This window comes from Ambystoma mexicanum, chromosome 12 (genome assembly GCF_040938575.1).
Source record: "Ambystoma mexicanum isolate Mex_15411 chromosome 12, UKY_AmexF1_1, whole genome shotgun sequence".
NCBI lineage: Eukaryota > Metazoa > Chordata > Amphibia > Caudata > Ambystomatidae > Ambystoma > Ambystoma mexicanum.
Window position 1 is genome coordinate 995,927,310 of NC_090936.1, and position 25,594 is coordinate 995,952,903.

Here is a 25,594-nt window from a genome sequence, read left to right on the forward strand (position 1 = left end):
TAATATATCAAGCAAGTTCAAACATAGTCACTGTAAGTATATACACCCCCCTAGTTAATTATTCGACAAGTCTAGGTTAGGACACCACTTATTAACAAAACAGAGGTGAGCGCGTAACCCTAGATGGCACTCCAATAATTTGTAAAAGGGAGAGAAAAGGCAGAGTATGGAAATGACACCGCAGCAACACTTTTGAGAAACCACAGCAAGTCAAGGTCCACTGTAGAGCCAAAAGTTCATAGGCCAGGCCCACTCTTGGAGAGAACAAGACGAAATGTGCCCAAGATCACACAGTGGAAATGCACTCAAAGACTTTGCAGAAAATGTCAAAAGAGGTAGGAGCAGTTCAGAAAGGCAAAGTTTAGCAGGTCTGAGGTCAACCCAGTTGGAAGGTCAAGGATTTACGGGACACCTTGGACAATCCGTTGCAAGGGAGACCAGGCGGGACACAGTACCTGAAATGGTGAGAAAGCTCCAGCGGTGGCAGTTGTTCCTGGCAGCGGGTGCAAGTCGTGGCTTCGACCAGAGGAAGAGATGATCTCGACGAGGACGAAAGCTGGAGGTCGTTGCACTGCCAGGGAAGAAACCAGCCGCGGAGTTCCCGATTAAAAGGTACGACCCTTTTATTCACGGTTACTGGTGAAGCGTGGCTATCTGACCGCCGGGGTACTTGGCACGGGCGATTCGACCACGAGACGTCCAGGAAGGCGAAAAAGGCGAACTGGTTGGTCCCACCAGCTCAAAGGGAAGAAGACTCCTCTGGAAGAAGATCTCCTCTGTCGTTGGGAAGTGTTGAGTTCGTACAGCAGGGCTCCATCTGTGGTGTCGTCGTTGTAGATGGCTCTGCTTCTCCCCTCTTCGGATTCTTTAGGTCCTGTGGTGACTTCTGAAGTTCCAGTCCCCAAAGCCCTGCTTTTATGCAGAAAAAACCCCATTCAACAGCCTAGCTGTCACTCACACGTGTTAAGTGGTGAGCCGGGTGGCTCACCACTGGGCCAATCACACAAGAGTGCGACTTGAGTTGCCAAGGCAACTCAGTCCAGGGTGCCTAATCCCCCTCCCACACATCCAGTAGACCCCTGACAGAGTGGCACCGTTTGGAGGGCTTCTGTGCAGAAGCCTGCCAAAAAGTGGAACAAAGGGCTCGACTTGGGTTAGAGTTTCAGAGGCGAACACAAACGCCATTTTAAAACAGAGTCCTGGCAAAAAGGCCCAATCGGGGAATTAATATTAAATAAATAACCCAGCGGTATCTTTAACATTGCACCAAAAAGTGGTGCGTTTAAAATCAATGGGAAAATCCCATAAGAAATATTCTGGTGGAATATTTCGCGTGGTATCCACTGCCACCAGCCAGAAACTCAACAAGGGGGGACTGGACAGTGCCCCCCTTGGAAACCAGACCCAGGGGCAATCGAATTCCCACTACCAGTACTTCCACAATATGATGGTTTGTACTGGTTCTGTTCACAATTTAAGACTAGTAAAGCCAATGGTGACTTCACATGTCCTGGGAGACAGTAGTCAGTCCCAGTGTATGGAGTCTATGTTTGGGGGTCACTATGACACCCCTGAGTTACTGCACCGAGGGTGCTGTGTAACACACATACCAAAAACACATGCAGCCCTATGAAGAAAAAGACCCTGTAGCCCATAAAACACATTCACAGTCGAAGAACATTCTCAAATCATGTCTAAGAGTGGGAGAAAGAGTCTCGCTCTTAGCAGGAGAAAAAAATAAACTCCAAAAATCCAGCAAAGCTGCTGGGGGACTCACTAGGTTTGGGAAATTAGCCTTAACAGAGAATTCTCCCTAACACTCTGCTAGATTCCGGCCTGGTTTTCAGTTCCTTGAAAGTCCACTTAGCTGCACTTCCAGCATACACCACGTTCCAGAAAAAGGTCTCATGGTGGTACATTCCAGAATCAAAGCGTTTATGGAAGGGGTTAAAAGACTTCATCCTCCTATTTACAACCCAGCTCCCGGACCTGGACGTTGTACTTACAAGACTAATGTGTGTTGGGCAGACTTGCAGGCAGTACCCTCTGGGACCACTACACACAATTAGGACTACAGGTGTAAGCAAGACCAACTTTTGGTATAAGTCTGTACCACGCAGTTTGTTGGTAGCGGGCTGAGCAGCCAGGCTTATCTCAAGAGTAAATGTGAGCAGTACAAGTACTTGCACAGAGGACTTTCAATCACGGTGGTTCAAGTAGACATTCATACTCAAGGTTTTTTGGTAAAACTCTTATTAATTTATTACACAGTCATTTAGAAAACATTTCACTAGAAGAAGCCAACTTTATATACCAATACACTTCAATACAAAACTCTGTTTTTGAGACAGTTTGAGCTCCCCTGAAGTAGGAGCAAAAGGGCAGTTCAGTTACTTAGCAGTCAGCAAAACTGACAAAAGTAAGTAGAATAGATTCCTTTCTAGGCAGTGCAAATAGTTTGTTCACCAGAAGAATTCAATTCAAGTCAATAGGCCAGGCCAAAGTCAATGGGCTAGTGTTATAGATGGGAAAGAGCAGTTCTGGTATCAAACGGTAAGGTCTTTGCAAAAGTTCTCAGAAGTAGTTTAGGCGAAAAGGGATCATTTTTGGGGTCACAAGCTGATTAGGCCTGCAAGTTGACAGTTTCACAAACTTTCACCGCAAGAGTGGCGTTCTCTCAATCGAGTTGGCACAGTACCTTTACATGAAGAAACAACTGATGCTGAAGTAGCGGTTCCTGGCAGTTCCTGCATATCTCGCTGTTCCTGAGCCTCAGTCGTGGGGACAAGATGGAGGACATCGGGGGACTCCTGCACTGTACAGGATCGTCGAAGAAAGCAAACAAAATGGAGTCACTTCAGTTCAAGTAGCTGTAGATTCAAGAACACAAGCTTGTGTCCCTCTCGCTGGTTAATCCTAACCAGCCTTGAGAATGGTATCCAGGTGTCTTACCAAAGGAAGAAGCCATCCTTGAAGGAGCTTCTCTGTCGAATGCATTTTGGCAATTCGGACCTACAGCAGGGCTTCACCGGGCAAACCAACGGTCCAGGAGTTGCAGCAGCCATCCTCTTCGAGCTCACCTTCGGTTCTTTCGTTCCAGTGGTCGACACTGCCTTTCAGTCCACGAGACTTGCCTTTTAAACAGGTTTCTTCCTTTCATTCCAGCCCAGCTGTCACTCACGCAGTAGGGTGGCTGTCCTTGCCGGACAGTCAGCCTGCCAATCACACCGCCTGCCAATCACACCAGAGTGCATTTGGGTCTCCTATGAGACTGAGCACAGGGAGTTTTGGGCACCTCCCTCACTTCCTGCCCACCCCAGACACTCAGACGCCAAGGGTGGACTTCAGTCCTGAAGCCTGCCAAAGGCACACGAACAAAGGGGCCAAACCTGGTTTGGACCCAGAGAGAGACACACTAGAAAGACCTTTCCAAAAATAAATGGTGAAAAAAGACCAGGACCTATTTAAACAAAGGGGCTTAAGGCGCCATCTTGAAAAACATGGCTCCTCTGATTTTTAGCTACCGGTGTTAGCGGTGGGGAAAAATAATGTTAGTTTGTTCTAAAACCACTGCCACCAGCCTTTTCAATAGGAAAGGGTAGCATTTGACTAAATACATGAGTATTTAGACACAGGGCATCAGGGGATACTATGTAACCCCTCCAGCACTCCATTGTAAGATGGTGTGTTGGGTCTATGAATTTGAAAAGACTAGTAAAGACAATTTTGCTTTACATTCTCTGGGAAACAGTAGTTTATCATTTGGGAAGTCTAAAAGACATCCCTGTGTCACTGCAGTGAGGGTGCTGTGTGAAACAAATATAAAAGGTGCCTATTGAGTTGGTTAAAACTCCATAACTAAAGAAAATAAACACAGAAAACAAACAGAATTAAAAGTACAGAGTCCCAAGGTTCAGCAAAAGAGCTGGGGGTCTCTAAGGTAGAGGGGAATGAGCACATTTTGAGAATTCTCCCTAACACTTGGGCCTCCCTTTGAACCAGTTCACAAGGCTGGCCTGAAGGCGCTCACCTACAAGACCACCTTATTGGTGGCAATCACATCAATAAAGAGAGTTAGTGAACTGCAAGCCCTTTTAGTTCAAGACCCATTTGTCACGATTCACAAGGATAAGGTGCTTCGGCGCACTCGCCCACGATTTGCGCCTACATTTATTTCAAAGTTCAATGTGAACCAGTCCATAGAACAACCCACCTTTTTCCAGAAACCCCACTAACGTAGCAGAAAGAAGCCTTCACACACTAGATGTGAGGAGAGCAGTGATCTATTATCTGGAAAAAAGACCACTAAGAAAGACAAACCTGTTTTTTGTTTCAGTGGCAGCTGGAAGAGAAAGGGGGCCCCTGTCTCTAAATCAGATATTTCAAAGTGGATCGTAAAAACTGCATCACGCTATGCTACACTCTTGCCAAGAGAGATCTGCCCTTCACGCGTAGAGCACACTCTGCTCTGGGCACAGGGGCTACCTTTGCATTCATTGCAAATGTTCCTCTTGAGTCCAGTTGTAAGGCAGCAACCTGGAGTTCTGTTCAAACCTTTACACAGCACTACTGTCTAGATGCACACTCTAGGTCCGATTCTCAGACGGGACAAGCGGTGCTAAGACATCTCTCTGCTACTGTTCCTTCTCACATCCCACCATAATCTCTGGGTACTGCTCGCTAGTCTATGCACAGCATGTGATTATAAGCAGATTAATGAGCATCAGAAGACATGCATTACTCACTACAATAGCATTTCTGATGATTGTATCTGCTTAGATTCACATGCGCCCACCCTTCCTCCCCTCATTGGGTAGAAGGAACATAGGCATCTTACACCTTTTCTTTTCTGTACTCCCTCACACTGACTAGAAGGCTCCCTCACGGCAGAAAAAAACATACTCGCAGGGACCTCGTTATGTGAGGGATTTTGGGTACACTACACGTCACGTCAGGCCCATGTTGACGTCCCCTTTCGATCCTCAAAAGAAAGATGTAATACTCTGTGATTACCACTAGATGTCGGACTATATGCACAGCATGTGCATCTAGCAGATACAATCATCAGAAATGCGATTACGGTGAGTAATGCATGTCTTACTGTGGGACTATCCCAAAATCCAGGAATATGGGGGAAGCACTGTTTACCCATATTGCAGGAGTTGAGGGTTCTACTTGTGGCACCGGGAAAATGTCCATAACCAGGCTTGCTTAATAACTGGAACATGTGGAGGTAAGCAAATATGAAACATGATTTGTATCAGTTGCCCTCATGGTGGTTAAGAGACATTGCTGCGAATTGGGGTGTAGCTGAGAAAGTCATATGTAGAGGATGTGGTTGATAAAAGTTGTTCCTTGGAGAAGCGTATTTACAGATGGAGGATGTCCACAAAACACAAGAAAATGTAGGGCAATTGGTAGGAAAATGCCCTTGAGTAATAGAAATACATCATATGCACCAGATGAAGTATCTGTTGACCATGAACACCAGATTAGAGATGATATGGCTGGCAGAGGGCAGCATTGTTTTAGACTTTGGTAATCATTTTTTGTTTTTTTCAAATGTTAGCAATTTAAAATAATTATGGGGTTATAAGACTTGGCCCATTTCAGATTTCAATTGTGAAAGGTCCTGAAAAATGTGATGATCATGTTCCTGAAATGGGAAGTGTCATTTTGTTATGGTTCATTGTTTAAATCCCCAAAAATTATTATAAAAAAGATGATTAACAGTTGTTTGGCGGCTCGTAGCCCAATTACAGTACCCATCAGTGCATTCTGTGCACATTGCGTTATCTGCCTAATTTGCTACATAAGCCACAGACCTTTGTGTTTGGCCTTATTTGTCTTCAATATTGATTGCATCATTTTACTACTTGTTGGCTCTTTGTAAATAAGTGATTGAGCCACCTGTTATTCATGTGCTTGTTATTGCCTCAATCACACTGCTGGTGGGATAGGGAATGTGAGTTAGTTGTCCTTTCAAGCACATAGGTGTTCAGGTGCCCTTTTCTCACTATAGCAGCAGTGGCTGCAGAATTTAACTGTTCTCTGGTGTACCGCTGATCGACTGGGGCTGGGGTGAAAACCGGGTGTGAAGACTGTCATTTTTTTTAAATGTGTCGCGCCAAAACATACAGAAATATGTAGCTTTAAATTTTGTTTGTAATAATGAACGATGGTGGCACTGGCTGTCTAAACATTCCGAAAGCTGTTACATATTTTCTGAACAGCCACCACTGATAAACGCATCTGGTGAACTTTCAATTGGTGACGTTAGTTTTACTGAAGATGATTGCTTGCCCCAAAAGTTTCAGCGTGCTAGAAATGAAAGTAGCTGCTGTTTGTTTGATCTGCACTGCCACAGTTTGTTGCCTTGCCATTGATATGATTGAATGCTAGGGTCTATTCTAGACAGTGCACCCCAGTTGTGCAGCACCCCGATGCTGCACAAAATGGTGTACGTTGAGGGTTTTGTGACAGAGATCCAAAACAACATGAACAGTACAGCAAACGTTGCGAGTCTATTGCACACAATTCTAGACCCTCTCCAAGGAAAAACAAAACGGGAGAATGTCGAGAGGATTTGATCTGACGGAGATGCAACCAACAGACGGCGCGGTACCAGCAGCGAAAGCAGTCAAGGAAACACAAATATCAACACAGGCCCACACTCTCAACCCTGTAGAATCCCAGACAGACCAAGAGAAGTTACCGAATCCAAGTCAAGCTCTACCGCTCATGGTTAACCCAACGGCACATAAGCAAGAGGTGCTGCCAAAACTAACTATCAAAGAGAGAACTAGAAACATCGAAGCTCTTGAGGAAATAATACCAGATCCGGAAGATATACCATTGACCCAACCATCACAACCTAATGTTATCATTCTGGAAACCCCATCTAACACCGAAAAAATAAACGATTCGAATGTTAATCAGCCCCAGAAATTATGTGAAATTTTTGTAAGGGCAAAAAATACCCAAAAAGGAACCCTGCAAGTTTCCATTCTACCATCACAGAAAAAGCAGATGGCTAAAATTAAATTGAAAAGAGGGGAAGCTGATGATGGATTGAAAGGGAAGAAATCAAAGAACCAATCCCACCCAGAAAAACCAACGGAAACGGAGCGTTCATCAGAAACATCACTCTACTGAAAGCCTACAGCGGAGTGCCGGAGAGGTGCACGACTATGCATACTCCGGCAGACCCAGCCCCCTCATCAAACAAACACCAAACGCTGAATTATTAGGAGGTGGCTTATACTGTGTATATCAAAGAGGACACAAATATGGCAGAATTACTAGAGCTATCAACTTACACCGTCACGAGTCAAGAGGATGAGGAGGAAAAATTGTCTGAGATCGAAGATCTGACTTACAAACCAGAAACCCAGCAGAGTGACGAGTAGCAGACCGAGGACTACAAGCCAACATGCTCGAAGAGACCGGTAGGCCCGCTGGTCTTGGATCTTACAGGTGGACATCTACAACTAAATAAAATTCCTTGAGGGACGTAATCGGGAAGCTGGAGAAGCCCACGGTAGAAGACCAGCACACCTCTAACAAGCGCTAACTTGCACCAGAAAGCAATAGCGTTCCAGCACAAAAAGAATTTCAAACCAAGATGGCGCCAATAAAAATACTTTATCGAGCGGTTTAGAAAGAACTGGACTGCAAGTAAGTCTCTTACGTGATATCACCTTTGAGACTCATTAAGCCAACAAACAGAAGCAAGGATTATAGCAACTCTCAAGCCCCAAGGAAACATCAAAAGCAGGAGACCGGCTGGCGACCCAGAGATTACCAAAACCAACGGTACTGTCATCAAGCCTACTTCTAGAAAGAATGACACCCTTGAATGACGGCCTCATCCTAAATAGGGCAAACGTGATTAGGCTTTTTCATCATGTCCCAGGCCTAAGATCTTTATCAGCAAATGATTTGCTCATAATTGAATTTCTAGAAGAAGAGCGAACCGACAGTCATCCTTCACCTAACGCCACTGATGGCACAGTTACTGCTAGAGATGGGTCATCTACGACGGATGGGATTTAACCTAAGAGAGTACGACGAGCCAAGTTCACGGTCATGCAGGTCATCAAGATCAAAACGCGAATGATCAAGAAACACGAGGACCGACTGAGACGCTGCTAGAAAGCGGGATGCCACCCATTTCAACCAAACAGGCCCCAAGACCAGCAGGGTCGCATCTAGACCAAACCACAAAAAGAGAGAGGAAAAATACTGATCATAAAGGAGGTGTGGAGAATTGGAAATGGTTGGCAGGGCTTATTGCTGAAAAGATAGGAAAGCCCAAATGCCAAGCAGCGCTGGAAAGGAAACAGTTCAAATTGGCCAGCTGGAACACAAGGGGGTTCTCTCACTTACTCAACAACATACAATCAGGCACAGGGGAATACAATGTAATTTACTTGCAAGAAACCTGGTTGAGGGAACCACCCACACTAGAGGGGTCACACCATCTAACTAAATCCAGCTGTGAAAGGAGACCGAGGTCGCCGCAAGTCCGGCCTCCTGTTAGCCATTAGTAACAGATTGCAATTTGATGACCAATCCGCATCTGTATATTCAACTAGTGTCGGGCAAGATAGTCATGGAAAAAGAATTACCAGAGAAGATCGTTTCATTCATAAACCTGTATTGGAACCTGGATGTCCGTGAACTGTAAGGCTTTCCAGACCAAGTCACTGCCATCATTGATGACCAAACGCAAAAATGGAGAGACCCTTATCTCCTCTTGCGAGGTCTAAATTCCCATTTCTTTGATAAACATGGAATAGAATTAAGAGGATCTATCAATAACAGCCTACCGGACAAGGGGGCAACGCTGGAGAAATAGGACATCCTCAAAAGATCTATTGATATAGAATGGAAACACCCGTGGCGACATGCCACGGCAGGCAACCTGGAAAGGAAAAAACAGAGCCAAAATTATAGACATCTGTGTCTCCCGTAACATGATCACATTAATCGAAACACTAGAGATCAAGCGAAAAGTAACAAGCAACCATAACCTCCTATCTATGACTTGGTCCGCTTCTGGCCATACTCCAGGCACAATATCTAAGGATATGCCAGAAGTTATTTCAGGAAGAAACCGACTGAGGATAAGAATAGTGAACATCACAACCCTGCAAGGACATCTTGAGGGGGGGGCCATATCCCAAAGTAACTCTCTACAAACGAATCATCCGATAGATTATCTATCCCTGCTAAAAGCCTGTGAGACCAAGAAGGGGACTGGGCAGAAGACCATCATCAGTAGATTGCATGTTTTCGACCAAGTCATCGGGGGAAAAAAAAAGCAATTAACTAATTCCATACGAGCCCGGAAAAAACATGCAATGATCGAGACAAAACAAGAGAGCCGCAAATGAAAACATTACTGTAACTGGTGGAAAATTCACAAAAAACGACTAGCTCGCCAGGACGCAGTGACAATGCTTATGAACATAAGATCAAAGAATGCCCATGGAACAACTTATTACAAAGGTTACAGGAGCCAAGAGGTGCGCCTATAGGGACAGACGGTGCAGTGCCACAAATCCTGATTTTCCAAAAGAAAGGAGTGGGTCTGAAAGGGGGCTCACATGGAAGGAAACATTGCGGACTACACCGCCCCAGGAACATCAACCATTGTCAGACAGGCGACGGTGGAGGGGGAGTGAGCAATCCAGCACTACTCCCCTCACCACTGGGGTAGAAGGTAGAAATCTGGTAAAAAGGAAAATGCTCACTATCCCGGAGGGTTGAAATATAACAGATTGGAAGACCCGTCTAGAGCCTCTGGTTAAGTCTGAACTCTCAACCCCATGGGTTGAGCGGGGGAACCAAAAATAAAAGGGACCAAAATAGTACCCAGACCAGAATGACCAGACCAACTGCACCTCCCAGAAAGAGTGTGGAAAGCTGGGCTTTTGGCCCACAGCATTAATGTGGGAACTTCAGCAAACAACCCATTTAGGCATGAGCCCACAGTTAATAATATATGGCAAGCTCCCAGCCTGGCCCTAGGAGAAGAACTGAGTGGGCGTCGATTTTATTTCAACACAAATCGGCCAAAGTCTGTAAAAAGAGGTAAGGTGACAATGAACCATTGCAGTGATATGAATGATCTTGAAATACCAGACAGAATGCTATTAGAAAACTCTAACTCAATGGAAAATGAAAATGGAGGCCTGGGAATGCCAGACTACCATCTTGAACATCATCAAATATCTCCACTGGGATACATCGATCAAAGTTAAGTTAGATAAAACAGGCCACCTGACAAATGCAATCCTGTTAATCGGTGTGAAACAAGGATGCCCCTTAGTACCAGAACATTTTAATCTCTTCCTTTCAGACTTCGAGGATGCCTTTTTACAAACATGCTTATTTCCTCCCAGGTTATCGGATACTTCCATGGGGAGACTACTCTATGCCGATGATGTTGTCTTTATGGACCAGACTCCAATAGGGCTATAGAGGCAGTTCAACGCCCTTCAGCTATACCTGGAATCTAACCATCTAATAATCAATCTGATCAAATGACAGATTATGGTTTTTGGAGAACATTATAGGACAAGATCAAGGCTGATGCCCGCCTGGTTTCTAAAAGGCCAAAAGATCAGCGTAGTAAAGACATTCACGTACCTGAGAGTCTGTGTTAACACCAGCAGATGTGAAGCCCCGAAGATTGCCTTAATGTGAAGCAAAGCAAAAAATGTGGCCGCACAAATACTGTGGCTTCTCATTAATTCCTTTGATATCCTTCTATCGATCCAAAGTGACACCAATTTTGATCCATGGTGCTGAAACATCTTTTATGCTAGCGGGCGACATATAGCCACGCCTTGAAGGAATCTTTCGGAGAACAGTGTTGGGATTGCCAAAAAGCATCCCGATACATATATTGAGGAGAGAATTGGCTCTAACATCATTAAAAGCAATTGCCATGTGGAAATCGCTATCGTAAATGTCTTGAAGAATACCCAAAAGGAGGCTTTCAGTTTCTAAAAAAGGCAATGAACGACCCTAGGGAAAAAGTCATTAAGGAATGGCAAGCCGTCTGTCAAAGGATAATCACTGATTTAACTGAGTCGGATGAATCACTGGTCTGCGACCCAGGGAAGATCAAGAAGAAACTTTACACCAACGACTGGATTGAGACCTTGGAGGCGATCTATAATTACAAAAATCGTGAAGACTTTTGGTTTGGGTCACGAAAGCTAAATGTGCTCCCGATGTAAATTGAAATCTTCCCAAACTGGTTCCTGAGAGCGCAATATATGCTTTTTCATCAACATTTTTCTGAAAAATTTGGTGTTAAGCAGAAGGAAGGGAAGGCAGAGTGATTCCACATGTAGACTGTGCCAACAAGGAAACGTGGACAAATCTCTTCAACATTTGGTACTTATCTGTCCCGCTCTAAAAGCGGAAAGAACCCAGGAAATGGGAGATATAATCACAAAATATGGAGTAAGATCAGCGAATGAATGGTGGAAGACCCTAATAGGAGAGAAAACCCACGTTATCTTGGCTTTAACCAAACTGTTGCTATGAATTTCCACAAAATTGAAAACACAACTACAAGTAAGATCTAGAAATGGACCATTCTCAAGTCTTCCAAGGCTATCCATCGAAGAGGGCAGCAGGTCGTAACTTTTATAACACACTGAAGGACTGTAAAGAAAAGCTAGATCTTAAGCATTTAAACGATTTTCCTCTGACTTTTGGTTCCTCCATTTCTTCTTTCCAGTGCAGATGTTACATTTTATGTTTTCCTCGCACTGTGTTCTCATCCATGCCTTTCTTTTTCTTTGCAGTTTTTCTGCTGATTGATATTTGTAATCTAAAATTGGATGATGTTCGTTATTTGAGGATCATAATCCCTTTTTTAATGTTTTTGCTTTTAATGTCTTTCCTTACCCTGCCTAAGAATTGTTTTTCATTTTATATTGATGGGCTAATTTGGCTAAAGGTTTTCTAATTTGCAAACCATTTTGAGCCAATAAACGACCTTAAAACAAAATTTAAAAAAATGAATGTGAGAATATAGCAGGAAAATATGTTCTGCTACCAGTCTGTCTTGAACACATCATTCAAGAAACTGCAACATTATGACGTGTGATGACATGGAAATCAGAAGGGTCTCAGACTTTGGGTGTTTTCAATGAAAACTCTTTATTAAGCAAGCCTAAGACAAAACCTGGTTTGAGGAATATATGCAAAGTGTTCAAACACACATTATTTTAGAAGTCCATCCCTGTGTGAATAAGACAAACCTAAGGTGCACTTCACATATGAAATCAAAAAGGTACCCAAAGTACTAAAATCCCTTAAGTAAATGCAACTATCACAGCTAATCCTCAGCTTCATATAAAGGTTTCCTGAATCAAAAGTTCCTAAAATAGTGATTTGTCAGAATGGCTAAATCAAATGGTGAAATGAGGAAAATAATCTTAGTCCTTCCCTTCGGTGTAAAAATGTGGAAGGGAAAGTATCTAACTTAAAGTCCTTCACTAAAATAACAAAGTCCATCAATTCAGTGAGGCCTTCTCCCAGGCCTCCATGGGTAGACAAGAAACGGGGCCGCTTATGTGAAAAAGCAAACTGGGACCTATAGTTGTCTTCCATTGGTTGATCTGTCCCTCTCACAATTTCTCGCTCTCTTGGTTATTTCGTATTTGTGGCCTCAACCTCCAGTTCAGCGTCTGAGTTTATCTTACACCCTCCGTGGGGCGTTCTCACCTCTTAGGTGGTGGTTCTTTTCTCTTTCTCTACTTTGCCTTTCTCACTTCCTCAGGGGACTTGCCTTCTTTCCTGGTCTCTCTGCCACGGTCTTATCAAAGGATTTGCCCCTCTCCTCTTCATAGGACTTGGCTTTTACCCTCTTCTCTTCAGGGGAACTGCTTCAGTCCTGGTCTCTCCACCAGGGTCTTAAGAAAGGGTTGCCTTAGCCTCTTCCCAGGCAGGTCGCACCTCCCACTTTTCAGGCTTGGGTGAGCTGCAGCAGTACTCCTTCACCCTTGTTCAGTCAATTTGCTCAGCCTCTTCTCAGGCAGGTCATCCCTTCCACCTTTTAGGCTTAGGTGGGCTGCAGGGGTACTCTCCTTCTACCCCTTGGCTTAATCAGTTTCCTCCTGGGTCTTCAGGCAGCTTCCAGGCAGGCAGTGCTCATGGGTGTTCCATGCCCTTTCACCCAGGCAGCATCACTTGATTCCGTGTATAGGTCCTCTTCCATTAACCAGTGCCTGGAGAGAAATACAGGGAAACTAAAAGAGGTGATGGCTGGAAGTTTTAGAATTATTCTTAACCTCTGGCATTCCTTTGGGCAACCCTAGAGACCATCGTTTGTCGCCTGCGACACCATTACAAAAGGGGAAAGACCATATGCAAATCAGGCTTAGTCCCACCACAAAAGGACCAATCCAGACCAAACTGCTTGATCACATCCCTTCTACACGAGACCACAAGCATCCCCAAACATGTTTCGACCTTGTTGGGCCTAATCGGTGAGGAGTAGCTTGGATCTCTAGTCGCAGCAGGCATGGAACAAATGTCTGGGCATACCCGTCCCACTCGGTGGGACTACAGCAAAACTAAAGAGGTGATGGCTGGAGAGCTTAGAGTGAATCTTAAACTCAGTTTCTGTGCGGCGCGTACCTGGCCTAGCAGTTCGGGCTGGGCTGCTACCATTGGTCGCAGTATCTGACTGATTTGTTTGACTTGATCCCTTTTGCAAAGGTGCAAGCAGGCTAAAAAACAGTGGTGTGAAAGGTTGCCCAGAGCAGTGCAAGTGGTTTAGATTCATTCCACCCATCAATTTTCTGGTTGGAGAAATACAGGGAACCTGTCCCTAACTGGGACAAGTTCAGAGTGAGCTGGCCCTGCTTTTATAGCTAGAATCCTCCTGCTGTTGGCTGTCGATTGGAGGAAAACCATGCTTACAGGATTGGCTGGCAGGGTATTTCCACTCTGTTCGGCCTCTGTTAGGTGCAATCTCCTGATTGGCCTGTTTTAATTATTTCCCTTTATTTTTTTCCTGGGCCTCTTTTTGCTTATTATTTGTCCAATCCCTTGGGCTCAGATTTTTATTTTCTTAATATACGTTCCCCTTACATTTCCCCAGGTTCTTATATGGGGATTTTGACCCCATGTCCTCCCATAGGCTCTATGGTGTTTCAAACATCTATGACTTTTCCTGACGATGTCGAAGGGAAAAGCTCCCTGCCATGAGCTTTCATCCATTTCCATCCCTCTGAGTGGAACACACAGCTATGGCGGATCCTAGTGCTCCAACACGAGTATGCTAAGCGGTGGATGACCCACTCCTCCATGTTTTGTGATCTACTCCACTGCTGCCGCCGTCCTGCTCCAGGGGGTAGAGCTGCTACCCCCCCAGGCAGTCTCAGGTAAGTTGCATGTGGGGATTGTGGAACCACGATTCACCACACCAAAAACAAAGTTAAAGGGACGCAAAGTATACCTACTACACATCACTCTAAGGTCAAGTTTGCAGTGGATAACAATCCAGGATTTTATAAGAAAGAGCAGTTCTCCTGTGCTGGTAGCCACATGAGCTGATCAATGCCCCCACAATAGATGAGCTTAGCAATGCAAGTGCAGTAGAAAGGTTCACTTGCCTCCCAAAATCCAGACAGGACCAGAACAGCAACAACATTCCTAAACACCCTTTCTTTTTCTTCATTTACTTTGCTACAGTAGAGTGTTCTATTGCTGTTCTTACTTTGTTCAAAAGTAAAGTGTTGCCTTTCTGTAACCAGAGCACTCCAAAAGTGAATATGTATATACTAGTAGTGTAAGTTTAGTGGTGTGTGTGTGTGTGTGTGTGTGTGTGTGTGTGTGTGTGTTTAACTGAACCCTTCACCACTCTTGCATTCCTAAATCTAAGCCTTTCTGCTCAGACGCACTCTATATTGATGCAGTTTGGCTAGACATTAGGCTTTCCCTCTTCATCATAATAAGTTGGCCTCTCAATCTGTCCACACGGCTGATTCTGTAAATCGATCTTAAGAGCTCCCAAAATAACCTCTCCAGTGTTGTATAATGTAGTATCCAGGCAACTGTTTTGTTGCCTTAAGTGTAATTGGGTTAAGACTGGGAATTAACATGTACGGTCATTTTCTGGTGTGGGCTCTGGCCAAGAGTTCACAAAAGATTGTGTGTTCTGTGAAGGCATGGTTGTCATAGTTTCCTCGGGAATCCACATCTCTGGATCTTTCCCATCAAAGCTGGTGTGTGGTGGTGTGGTGGCCATGTGAGTGATTGGTGGTTAGGGTTGTCCTCATTTACTGGTTTGCTATAGATGCAAGTGAAAAGGTTAAAGGTTGTCTAGTATTTGACCCTGAAACATCCAGATAGACAAATGGCCAGAGGACTGTTGAAGTACTGCACCATTATCTTTTGGCTCTTGAAAACCTGAAGGTTGGTATCTCTCCAGCAGCGATTCTCTGCCTCTCTCCGGCCTAGAAGGAACTTCCTTTAAACTGCAACTTGCGTCCCCAGCTGGGGTCACCGTTCCTGAAACAACAATCTCAGTTCACTAGCCCTCTTGTGTTTGCCTGCATATGTCTGGAAGCTCCTCAGCTGTGCTGTTTTTTGATCACTTATTTTTGAGTCTTTGCGGATCTTGGCAATCTGTCTGACAACTCCATTCCTCACTGCTGTTTTTACAAGGAACCACTCTACATTCTCCTCAGCTGTGTTGCTCCAACGTATCTTCATGGAGTAGTCTTCTCAGTAGTCCCTTGACGCTGCCAGAAGTAGTGGTTCTGCTCCTCCTACTATGCAGGATATCATTACTGACCCTTGTCTGTTCAGTAGACAACTGCAATCTCTACTGCTACGAAGTCTACCTTTTCAAGCGCAATCCTGAGCTGTTCAGCAGACAACTGCTTTGTTGGGCTCACCCCCTAGGGGTCGGGGCTTACTCGCAGTGGTCTGTGCCATTTTTCTGTGATGCCATACTTAGCTAGCCCCACGAAAGCTGAACCACGCCTTCCCTAATGCTGAAGACCCAACTCACCTCTGCAATCTGCCTACCATGGAGAACATTGTGTTAAACTCTGCAGCTGTACTTGTACTTAGAGTTCAACTTATCATGGTGATTAGCAAACACATGCAAACACTGTGTTTGGGTGCAAGTGATTGTTGAGGCCTGTGAGCCTCACTTTGTCGACCTTTCTTATGCACCACTTTATTATGAAGAATGTCTTTACCTATATATTGTGTGGACCTTGCGTTATTTTAGGATAGTTAAAAGTATTTACTATACCTTTTTAAACAGGTGGGCTGGGAGGATAGCTTATGAGAATTGCGTTTGTCTTGGAAGTGAGACAAAGCAGAGAAACACACGTTTTGAATCCCTTATCCTGCACTTAGAGACTGGTTTCCGGTATTAAGCTTGTAATAATACAAAAGATTAAACCAGTTTGTCATCTGGAGAATTGTCTTAACTGCGTTGGCCATGTTACCACCTGATGAATCGGGATCTTAAAGGAAAAATCCTGTAAGCCAAGTAGGTTGATATATAAGGCCCCTAGAAATGGAGCCTAAGATAATGTTCCCTATCTGTAATAACTCCTTTTCAGGGAGCAACTGGTAGCATGGCAGTGAAAAAGCTTCATCAAGTTGCAAACTAAGTACATAACTAACACCACAGTGTAACACTGACACACTTTCTGTGTGAAGTAACTCACCCAGGGAGAAATGGGCACTTTCCTGGCCTTGTGGGCTACCAGAGCAGCACATTATAAAATGGAGAGTCCCCAATGAGGCTTTGGATTAATTCTTGCTGAAGAGAAAGAGATCAAGATACCTAAACGAAGGTAAAATAACGAGGGGGTCTTGCTTAGTGGCTCAAAGGGAGCCAAAAATGCATTTCTGACCTGACCGGCCATGTCATGTATGTATAATTTGTCACATATAGAGGATCTACCAGGAGGCTAGTATGAAAATTATGTGGCAGCAGTACATGAAACAGACCAGAATTTAGTATTTGTGGTGGCAGAAAATGTTCAATGCTTTAATATTCATGTTATGGCTTATTGAATAAGGGTTGTTTACTTGTTGCATGTTCTGTTATATATTCTCCTTCAATTCTTTCCAACTTGCATCATCTGTAGGATACTGCTTTTATCTACAATTTTGTATCCATGAGGCTCTGACAGTGTGTCATCAAGCACATGTTTGTTTGACTTTCTCTGCTTATTTCCACGACAGGCAGCATTCCTCGGCCAGCGAGGTCTCATTGAAGATGATTTCCTTACAAAGGTCTTGGAAGGCATGGCATTTGCTGGGTTCGTATCGGAAAGAGGATCACCATTCAGGGCAATTGACCTGTTTGATGAGGTACGATTTAGCTGGATCCATCTTCACCCGCTTATAGCCAAATATTTTGCATACCAGTATTTCCTACCTACTCCCTTGTTATAGTCCATTGCTTGGAATATAGGTAATTATGATGAGCAATGTTGCCTTTGTGCTTTTTTAGTTACCGTGCAATGTTTTCTGCCCTCTGGGGCAGTGCATGGATGTGTGAATGTAAGGCAAAGCTTCCTTGTAGTACCGCTTGCATAATGAATCCAGCTATATGTGGTATCGACTGCATAGTTGAACTGATGAAGGCAAGCCTAGGTCCCTCATTCCAATGATATCAGCAGGGTTATGAAGTTGTGTAGAGGTGTAGCAATGATGAAATCGATCTATAAGCATGTTTTTTGTGCTCTTTTACCCCTTCATGTGTTTGCTGTTTACATTTGTTTTATGTTTTTACATGGTGGATTAAAACATTACAATGAGTGTTTCGATTTGTCATTTATATTCCTGTTGATGCATAGCCTTAAATTCTTCTGGTTTCCTTCTTTCTGTAGCTGGTGGCTTATGAGGTGAAGAGAATGCGCTCTGAAGATGCAAGTCAACATAAAACCCTGCGGCACATCAAAGAGCTTGCTGAACAACTCTACAAGAATGTATGTGCAGAAGGTGTTTCTAAGAATTGTCCATCACTGCAGTTTTTACAAAAATGTCTGGTGTATAGAGACCATCTGAGAATTCACTGAAAATATTTGTGCTTGGAATGCAATCATTTGTTAAGATGAAAGATTTCAGAGACTATCGTAATCAGATAAAAAGCAGCAACTTGAGATATGCATCAAAGGTGTGAAAAGAGTGCATTTTGACTTCAATACTGTAGGGAGATGTTCTTTTTGCAAATCATACCCTTTGTTAATATCCTCCCAGCACAACTGCTGTATTTCCGTATTCCCTGGAATGTATTCACTTGATTTCAATGGTGAGTGAGAATTTTTATCTCGCTCATCTCTTGCATTTACATTTGTTCTGGGAACATTGGGTCCTTCTTATAAAGTTCCAGTGCAGGGGAAACCGCTCCCCTTAGTTCTAGCACTATGGTTTTCTATAACAGCACCCCCGCCTTATGAGGTGTGCTGCCTGGGATTTCCATGGTCCCTTGTGCAATGTAGTTGTGGGTTCACTGGTGGTGTCCCTAGACGCACCAGCGCATGAGTGGCTTGCATTTTAGTGCTTGAAGCACAAGCCATCTGGAGGATTGCATGGATTACTGCAAGTGTCCCGTTCGCTTTGTTCTAAATAGCATTTTTGCTACTTTACATGAATCCTCTGTACAGGCTGGTGGCAGTTTTCTTTTTTACTTATTTGTCTGGATGAATTACCCCGGGCTGCTTTTGCAGCCTTGATAATGCAATAAAGGGGACCATATATGCAAAATGGCGCCTCTCATATGTTGAAAGTACTGTTCAATATGGCATGCCCTTTTGTGGCCGTGCTTCCACCTTACTTGGTATCACTTTGGTTCAGGACGTGTCGGCTGAATTCGATGTGGCTAGAACATAGCCTGCAACGTCGTTCTTGTTGAGTGACTCCAAACCAACTCCCAATATATTTGTACGTTGGTAAGATACTAAGATGTATACCACACATTCTCATTTTTTTTGGGTGCACGGTCTAGTTTGGTAAGAGCATGGACCGTCGATTTTAAAGGCCTGCTGGATGAATTCAAAATAGCACCTTTTCTGGGCTAGTTTATTAAGGGAAATTCTTCTGTCTCACTCCCAGGTTTTCCACTTCTGTAGATTCAGATAGTCCGGCATCTCTATTAGCAATGAGAGTTGGAAGCCTGTCTTCTCACAATGGGCCTCCACTGTCTTCGGTGAATACAAAAAAGGGTTTACTGAGGCAGACCCCAAGCCTTGTGCTACCAGACTCAGGAGTTTACGATCATCCAAGGGTCACAATCTCAGGGTGCAGTAGAGTTTACACTGGTTAAGCCAATGCCCTTGTAGGGACCGGACCCCCAACTCCAGTCTTAAGGCTTCGACCAGGGTGGTTTTAGGGACTTTCAGGCCACTTGACCCACCGCCAGGGGATCCAGGCTATAAGTCAGAGCAGTGATAATACTGGTCTGGTATATTTTGATCAGACCCTCTGTGTTATTCCCGACAGAACTAGACACACAACGTTTTATCAGCTACCATTTCTTAAGGGTGCAACAATAAACAACCTCACTGTGAAATCCCATGACGACAATAGGGTTGCAGAATAATGAAAGACAAGTCAAAACGTTACCGTGGGAGGGCGCCTGGGGCCTCGTCTGGGTCGACGGCAGCCAGGAAAGCTTGAATAGAGCAGATCACAGCACCCGCTGCCCCCAGTGAACCACAGCAAACCACTCTTGCCTCCATTTTCCGCACTGTGCTCCACGCTATCAGAGGAGCTAAATACAGTTCACATTGTAGCAGGGCTGGAGCTCTGCCTCCAGGCAAATAAGACTGCAGAAAGACGTGTAGGTCAGTGCACCACAACAGCAAACCACTCTTGCCTCACATTTCTGCAGGGTCTTTGATGTTGCTATGTAGATGCTGGATGTCCACCACAGGACAGCCCCTCTAAATTTCAATGTTGCAAAGTGTCCTTTGGGGAAGGGGGGGTCCTCCCCACTCATTTTACGGATATATGGAGACAAGCTGGACCCAGGAACCAAGTCGACCACTGGAGCTGATGAGATCCGAAGAAGACTACGATGAGGGACGCCGGTAGACTGCAGCAGAAACCAACATTTGCTCAGCCAATAGCAACGCATCACAAACCTTGACCTTCAAAAAACAGGCAAGACCTCTGTGAGGTACCTTCATCCGAAAGACTGGTGGGACCAACATTTACCTTTCATACTCTAGGTACATCACCAGTTTTCCATCTTAGAAGTGTGCACTTTTGCATTTCCTCTTCAAGGCCCGGAAACCAGCTGTTCATCGTTCCAAGGACTTCAGGCTAGCCAAACGGCTGGAATTCTTTTGTGGGCATCCTCGAGGCTCTGCTGGGAATGTCTATGGAGCAAAAGCATCAAAAAGAAAATCTTTCCTTACAGTTCATCGATATAGAGTTCAAGAAAACTGATTGCGATCCAGTGTATTTGTTACAAACAAGCATGTTGGGCATTTCATGAAGCAATTGTTGAAATAAACCATAAAATAATGTACGTATGAGGATTAGTCATTTTAGTAGGTTTATGCATGCACAGCCTAATAAGTCATTGTATTGTGTTCATAGGGGGCTTCCTTTTCTACTGTTACACAGGATGAAACTTAATTTCACATTCAGTGCTTTACTGACCCACCAGGACTTTCCCCGGTAGGCCTCTGGGCATAGGGCCTCTTTTGTTGCTTGGGCTCTTAGAGGGAAGGATACATAAATCCTAAATGTTGAACGAACATCCAGGCCGGCCTTGGTGGTTCACTAGCACAGTGGCTGCTGGCTGCTGCATTTCTCTTTTCAGCCTGGAGCGGACGGGCCAGGCTTGCGCCTGCGCATTGTTCGGGGGCACCACCGGGGAACCACACGTGCCCTGCAGCCCTACTGTGTTCCTATAACCTGGCAGGTGCAGCACAGGCGCAGCCCAGTGACCTCAGAGTGCTGTGAGACCAACGACGGGACGAGCAGCAGGTCAGTGTGCTCAGGCTGCGGCCCGCTGGTTCTGCCACTTCTTCATTGATTTCAGGTGCAAATCGATTAAGATTTCTAAAATGCATTTATTTTATTTATTTGGCCTATAAAGTCAGTTTGTGCCCGATTTCAGAATGCTCTTTGTGTATGCACACTGCCAAGTAACAGAGAATTCAACATAACCGTATTAAGTAGTGCACTTTGGATCATGCATAAATTAGTGGCATTGTTTGTAAAAGTAATGTGCTCAAATCTCAGCATCTGTGTGAGATCCTGGGCACATTGCTTCGTTCCCCTTCGTTTCAATGCTGCAAACTGTCCAAATTGTGTGCCTTAGCTAAGCTAATTACTGTGTCACAGGATTAGCTGGAAGTTTGCATGGTTTTCTTGGCCTATGCATAGTCACATTACAAATGAGTGATATGCAGTCCCCAGGACGTGCAGGTCCAGCAACGAGTTTATGGTAATATACTGTCAGATGTATTATACCATCATTGTTCTTCCATTAAGCGCTTCATTGCACAGTGAATTTGGAAACTTGCTGGTCTTGTCTGCTGTGTAAAGAAATTAATAGAGTATACATGCAGCACAGAAACGGCCTCGTTTGCGGTGTACTGAGGTTTGGCTTAACCAGAATTCATATATTTGGCTTTGGAAAGATCATTTTATGATTAGCTAACATGCCAATGCAGAAATAAATAATTTAAATGTACAGATTGTAAAATTGGGCTAAACTATTTTATGAATTTGATGCTTTTTTTGCTTAAGTTTTGCTGAAAACCCAGATTTGTCACATGCCCTAAATCAGTTCGAGAAATGGGTGGAAGTACGGCACTGAGGCGGTATCTAAAATGGTGCCCTCCCTAGACTTCTGGACATATTTCACGGATCCCCACATTAGTAACTGACAGTGACTTCTGATGCAGATTATAATATGAGGGGGGATTAGCGCTCCTGATTATAGACTTCACTATTCGCCTGCGAAACATTGCGCTAAAACTCGGGTAATGCCGCTTACGGGGGCAATACTCATGCCTCAAACTATTGAATACCCCCAACTGAGCAACTGCCAGGGAAAGTACAAGCGATTCCTTAAGTCTGTAATAAAAGCGGCAGAATCGAATGGCACAAGTAGATGTTGCAGGTGCCAGTATGGGGGGTGGGGATCTGTCCTATGCCCTGCATGGGCAAACCCAGTGGCAAGAAGAACAGAACAATGGCGACAGCTAAATGAGGACCAGAGGTCTGAGTTTGAAAGGGCCCCTTTACCCTGGGATATGCAGAGAGTTGCATTCCAAGTGTATGGTAAGATAGAGGCAAGTAGCCGGATGACACAGGGGTGTCTTGCATATTCTCCAAACACACCTATTAGGCGTGAGCGGAGAGCTGTGGCACCGATAAAGGGCATGTATTAGAAGACAGAATGGAGCAGAGCTCAGCTGTGGGAATATGTGATGAACTTTAAATGCTTGCAATGAGCGTACACCTAGCATGTCAGAGGATTTACAGTTTAGTGCTCACTGCCCTAAATGTGGCTGTCCAGGGTCCTCATTTATTCACATGTGCTGGGAGTGTCATTAAGTGCAAGGCGAGGCTGGTCACTGTCGGCAACAGTCAGAATGTGTCTGTTGGGCTTTACCCCCCCAGTAAAAGAATGAGCAGGTTGTTAATGAAAGGTTTACATTGGCCAAGAGGCAGTTCACCATGAAGGGAGAGCAGTCACCAGGCTGGTTGCTAGGGAGTTGGGACAAAAACAGGATGAAGTGGGCAAGGGCCAAAAGGGATATTAGACTGAATCAGCCAGAGCCAATGGAACATGAGGGTATATACTCTGGAAGGGATAAATCACTGCACCTGATGTCTCCATGATTTCAGTCTATGGGGGAAGACAGAGGTGGATAGTGTAAGTATTGGAAGCGATATGCCCAGGAGGAAGTGGCCTCTTCCTGTGATTTTAAGAATACTGGACCCCACATCAGTAGAGGGCAGAAGTATTACTGCTGGGTAAAGGTCATTGGAATGCGTTGTAGATGGGATGAACCATTGATGCCGTTTATCAACCTGTTATATGTTGAGGGTTGTAGGTCTTTTCTTTTGCAATAAAGAAATATGAAACAAAATAACCCTTTTCCTGATAAACTTAATCCGAAGAAAGATGGGGGGAAATGAAGGAGGGATTCCCATTTTTTTTCATGCAGTGTTTTTGATCAAGTTTTGAACTTTAGTAACAAAAAAGTGATGGAATTAGGCATTTGACAGAGGAGCACAGGGGCACACGTACTTTTTTGACCCTAAGATCTGGGACATCACCACTCCACCCTCAAAACAGCTGTAAAAACTAATCAAGCATAGAGGGTAAGAAATTGTGAGTGCCAGATCCATCCTGTGGCACAGAGCACAGGGACATTTTACCAAGGGAGGCCATGGAGTGGTTTTTGGAGCAGTGGCACGCTCATTTTCAGACATGCCGAAGTATTGGCAACAATGTGTGTTTGAGGGGCGCCCAGTAGCCATACTGCTGCTCAGGTAAGACTCAAATGTAGATTTCAATCAAACATCCTGCGCTTGCTAATAACGCAAATGAGCATTTAAAGTATACTTTTAATTGTATTATGATTGTGCATATGTCCTAGGGTCTGTTGTGCTGTAATTTAGGATGCAAAAATGCTCTGTCATTCATTTATCTCTCCATCACCTTCCCGCAGTGGCAGCAGGATTAATTTTGTCTTGGCTGCGATAAGTCAAATTGTGTGCATTCCACTAGTATTCTGTCGTATTAATCTGCACAAGTGTCATTTATAATCCAGATAAACGGGGTAATAGGGGAGAAAGGAAGGACGTAAGTAGTGAGTTCTAAGCAGGTAAGAGAATCAGGCTTTGGAAGTTAGAATGGATGAAAAGGGTAGGCGTGGGACAGTGGTCACAAAGGAGGGGCATTGGGATGTGGAGAACATTGAGGACTTTAGGAAAGAGAGTAGGATAGTTTGCAAGCAGCAGGATGGTAAGGGAGCAGTAGTAATATAGAGATGAGGAGACTAGCCATTAAGTGCGCAAGAATGAAAGGGAGGTATTAAAATGAAATTCAGAGCGGGGGAACACGTGTCAAATGAAGAGCAGTTAACACCATCAATAGATGGGATGTGCTCTAAATGTAATATGAAGAATGTATGACCATTCAGGATGGATATGTGGCAAGACTGAGGTGAAGGGTGGAAGAGGTGCGGCATGAAAGTGAGGGATAGGTGGTAGATATAGAAGACAGCAAGAGGAAGGTTAGATATATGGGATGGGAGAGAGGGAAAGAAAAGGATAGCAAGTGAACAGGATGGGAGGGAGAATATGACAACAAAGGAAAGGAAAGAAGAGTTTTGGCTGGAGGGAGGTTGAAGAGTGGATAAGAGCTTTAAGAGGAGAGTTGAGGGAACTGACAGGAGGGAAGAACTAAGGGAGGGTGGTGTGGCAAAAAGACGTGAAAGAATGAGTAAATGCATTTTTTTAAAAATTGAGAATATGGTGGTATGACATATGTTAACTCAACTCATCACTAATGCGTCAGTGGTACTGCCAACAGGCTTGTCTAACGGGCGATAGAGGTGCCTCATTAAAGAGGGGAGACTGACGCTCGTTAAGTGGAATATAGGGCCACTTTTGAAAAAGATTCCAGGGCCACTTTTGGTGTCCAGTCCAGTCTTATTTCATTACCGCTAGTACAGCAATAGGACGAGTGACTTGGCGAAGGACATGAATTGTATATGGAAATGATCCTCATTTTGTGTGCAGAATCTCATACTTTCCTTTTGTAGGGACTTGTTCCCAATGTCCTCCTATGGAGGACAGATGTGAACAGGCCCAATGATGCTTTATCCTCAACCCCCAGCCCCCTCCCGACTCCATTTGCTCAAGATGTTGAGATGGATCGCCTGGGAGTCGCTCAGAGGAGGGGTAGCGGGGAGGGGCGTTTCCTCTTCCCTGTTTGCAGGATGGAGGAAGGAGAGTTCCAGTGACAATCACCGCTCATTCTGGTGAGAAACACTGTTTCTCCTTAAGTTAGCTTATTGACTTGTGATCTGGTTCCATCATTTATTGCATCTAGCCTACTTTCCTGCTTTGCTGAATAAGTCATTAGATGTATATTTGAACCTATGGTAAAAGTATATATTTGTATCATAGATCCTGGTGCTTGTGAATCTGCTTAGAATCACACGCTGTGCATAAAGCCCGACATCTAGTGGAAATTGATAGAGTATTGCATCTTTCTTTCGAAGATCGAAAGGGGACATCGACATTGGCGTGACTGTAACACTATCCCTAACGTGACGTGTAGTGTACCCCAAATCACTAGCGCGTCGAGGTCCCTCGGATTGTTTTTTTTTTCTGCCTACCTAGTTGGTCGCCTATGCGGAGCTCGCAAGAGTTTTATATTGCTGACTTTGTCCCCACGACCTATGGTCGTCTTGTCTCCTGAATAATCTTCTCAGACTACCTTGTGGGTTTCCTGCCACCAAAGACATATACAACTGCTCGGCGCCACACGCAACAATCTCAAGACGTGCCTTTTTACATTTTGATTAATTTTGGGGCCTGACTG

General features: G+C 44.4%; 1 protein-coding gene across 10 annotated transcripts in view; it reads left to right on the forward strand.

The window, feature by feature from the left end:
* Window positions 1–25,594, forward strand: part of SBF1 (SET binding factor 1) — a 2,512,102-nt gene that overhangs the window by 761,963 nt on the left and 1,724,545 nt on the right. For all 10 annotated transcript variants that reach the window (XM_069629502.1, XM_069629505.1, XM_069629506.1 and 7 more), the window contains 2 exons: window positions 17,248–17,376; window positions 17,898–17,996. In XM_069629502.1, the coding sequence (XP_069485603.1) occupies window positions 17,248–17,376; window positions 17,898–17,996 (228 nt within the window). The remainder of the gene's footprint in view (window positions 1–17,247; window positions 17,377–17,897; window positions 17,997–25,594) is intronic.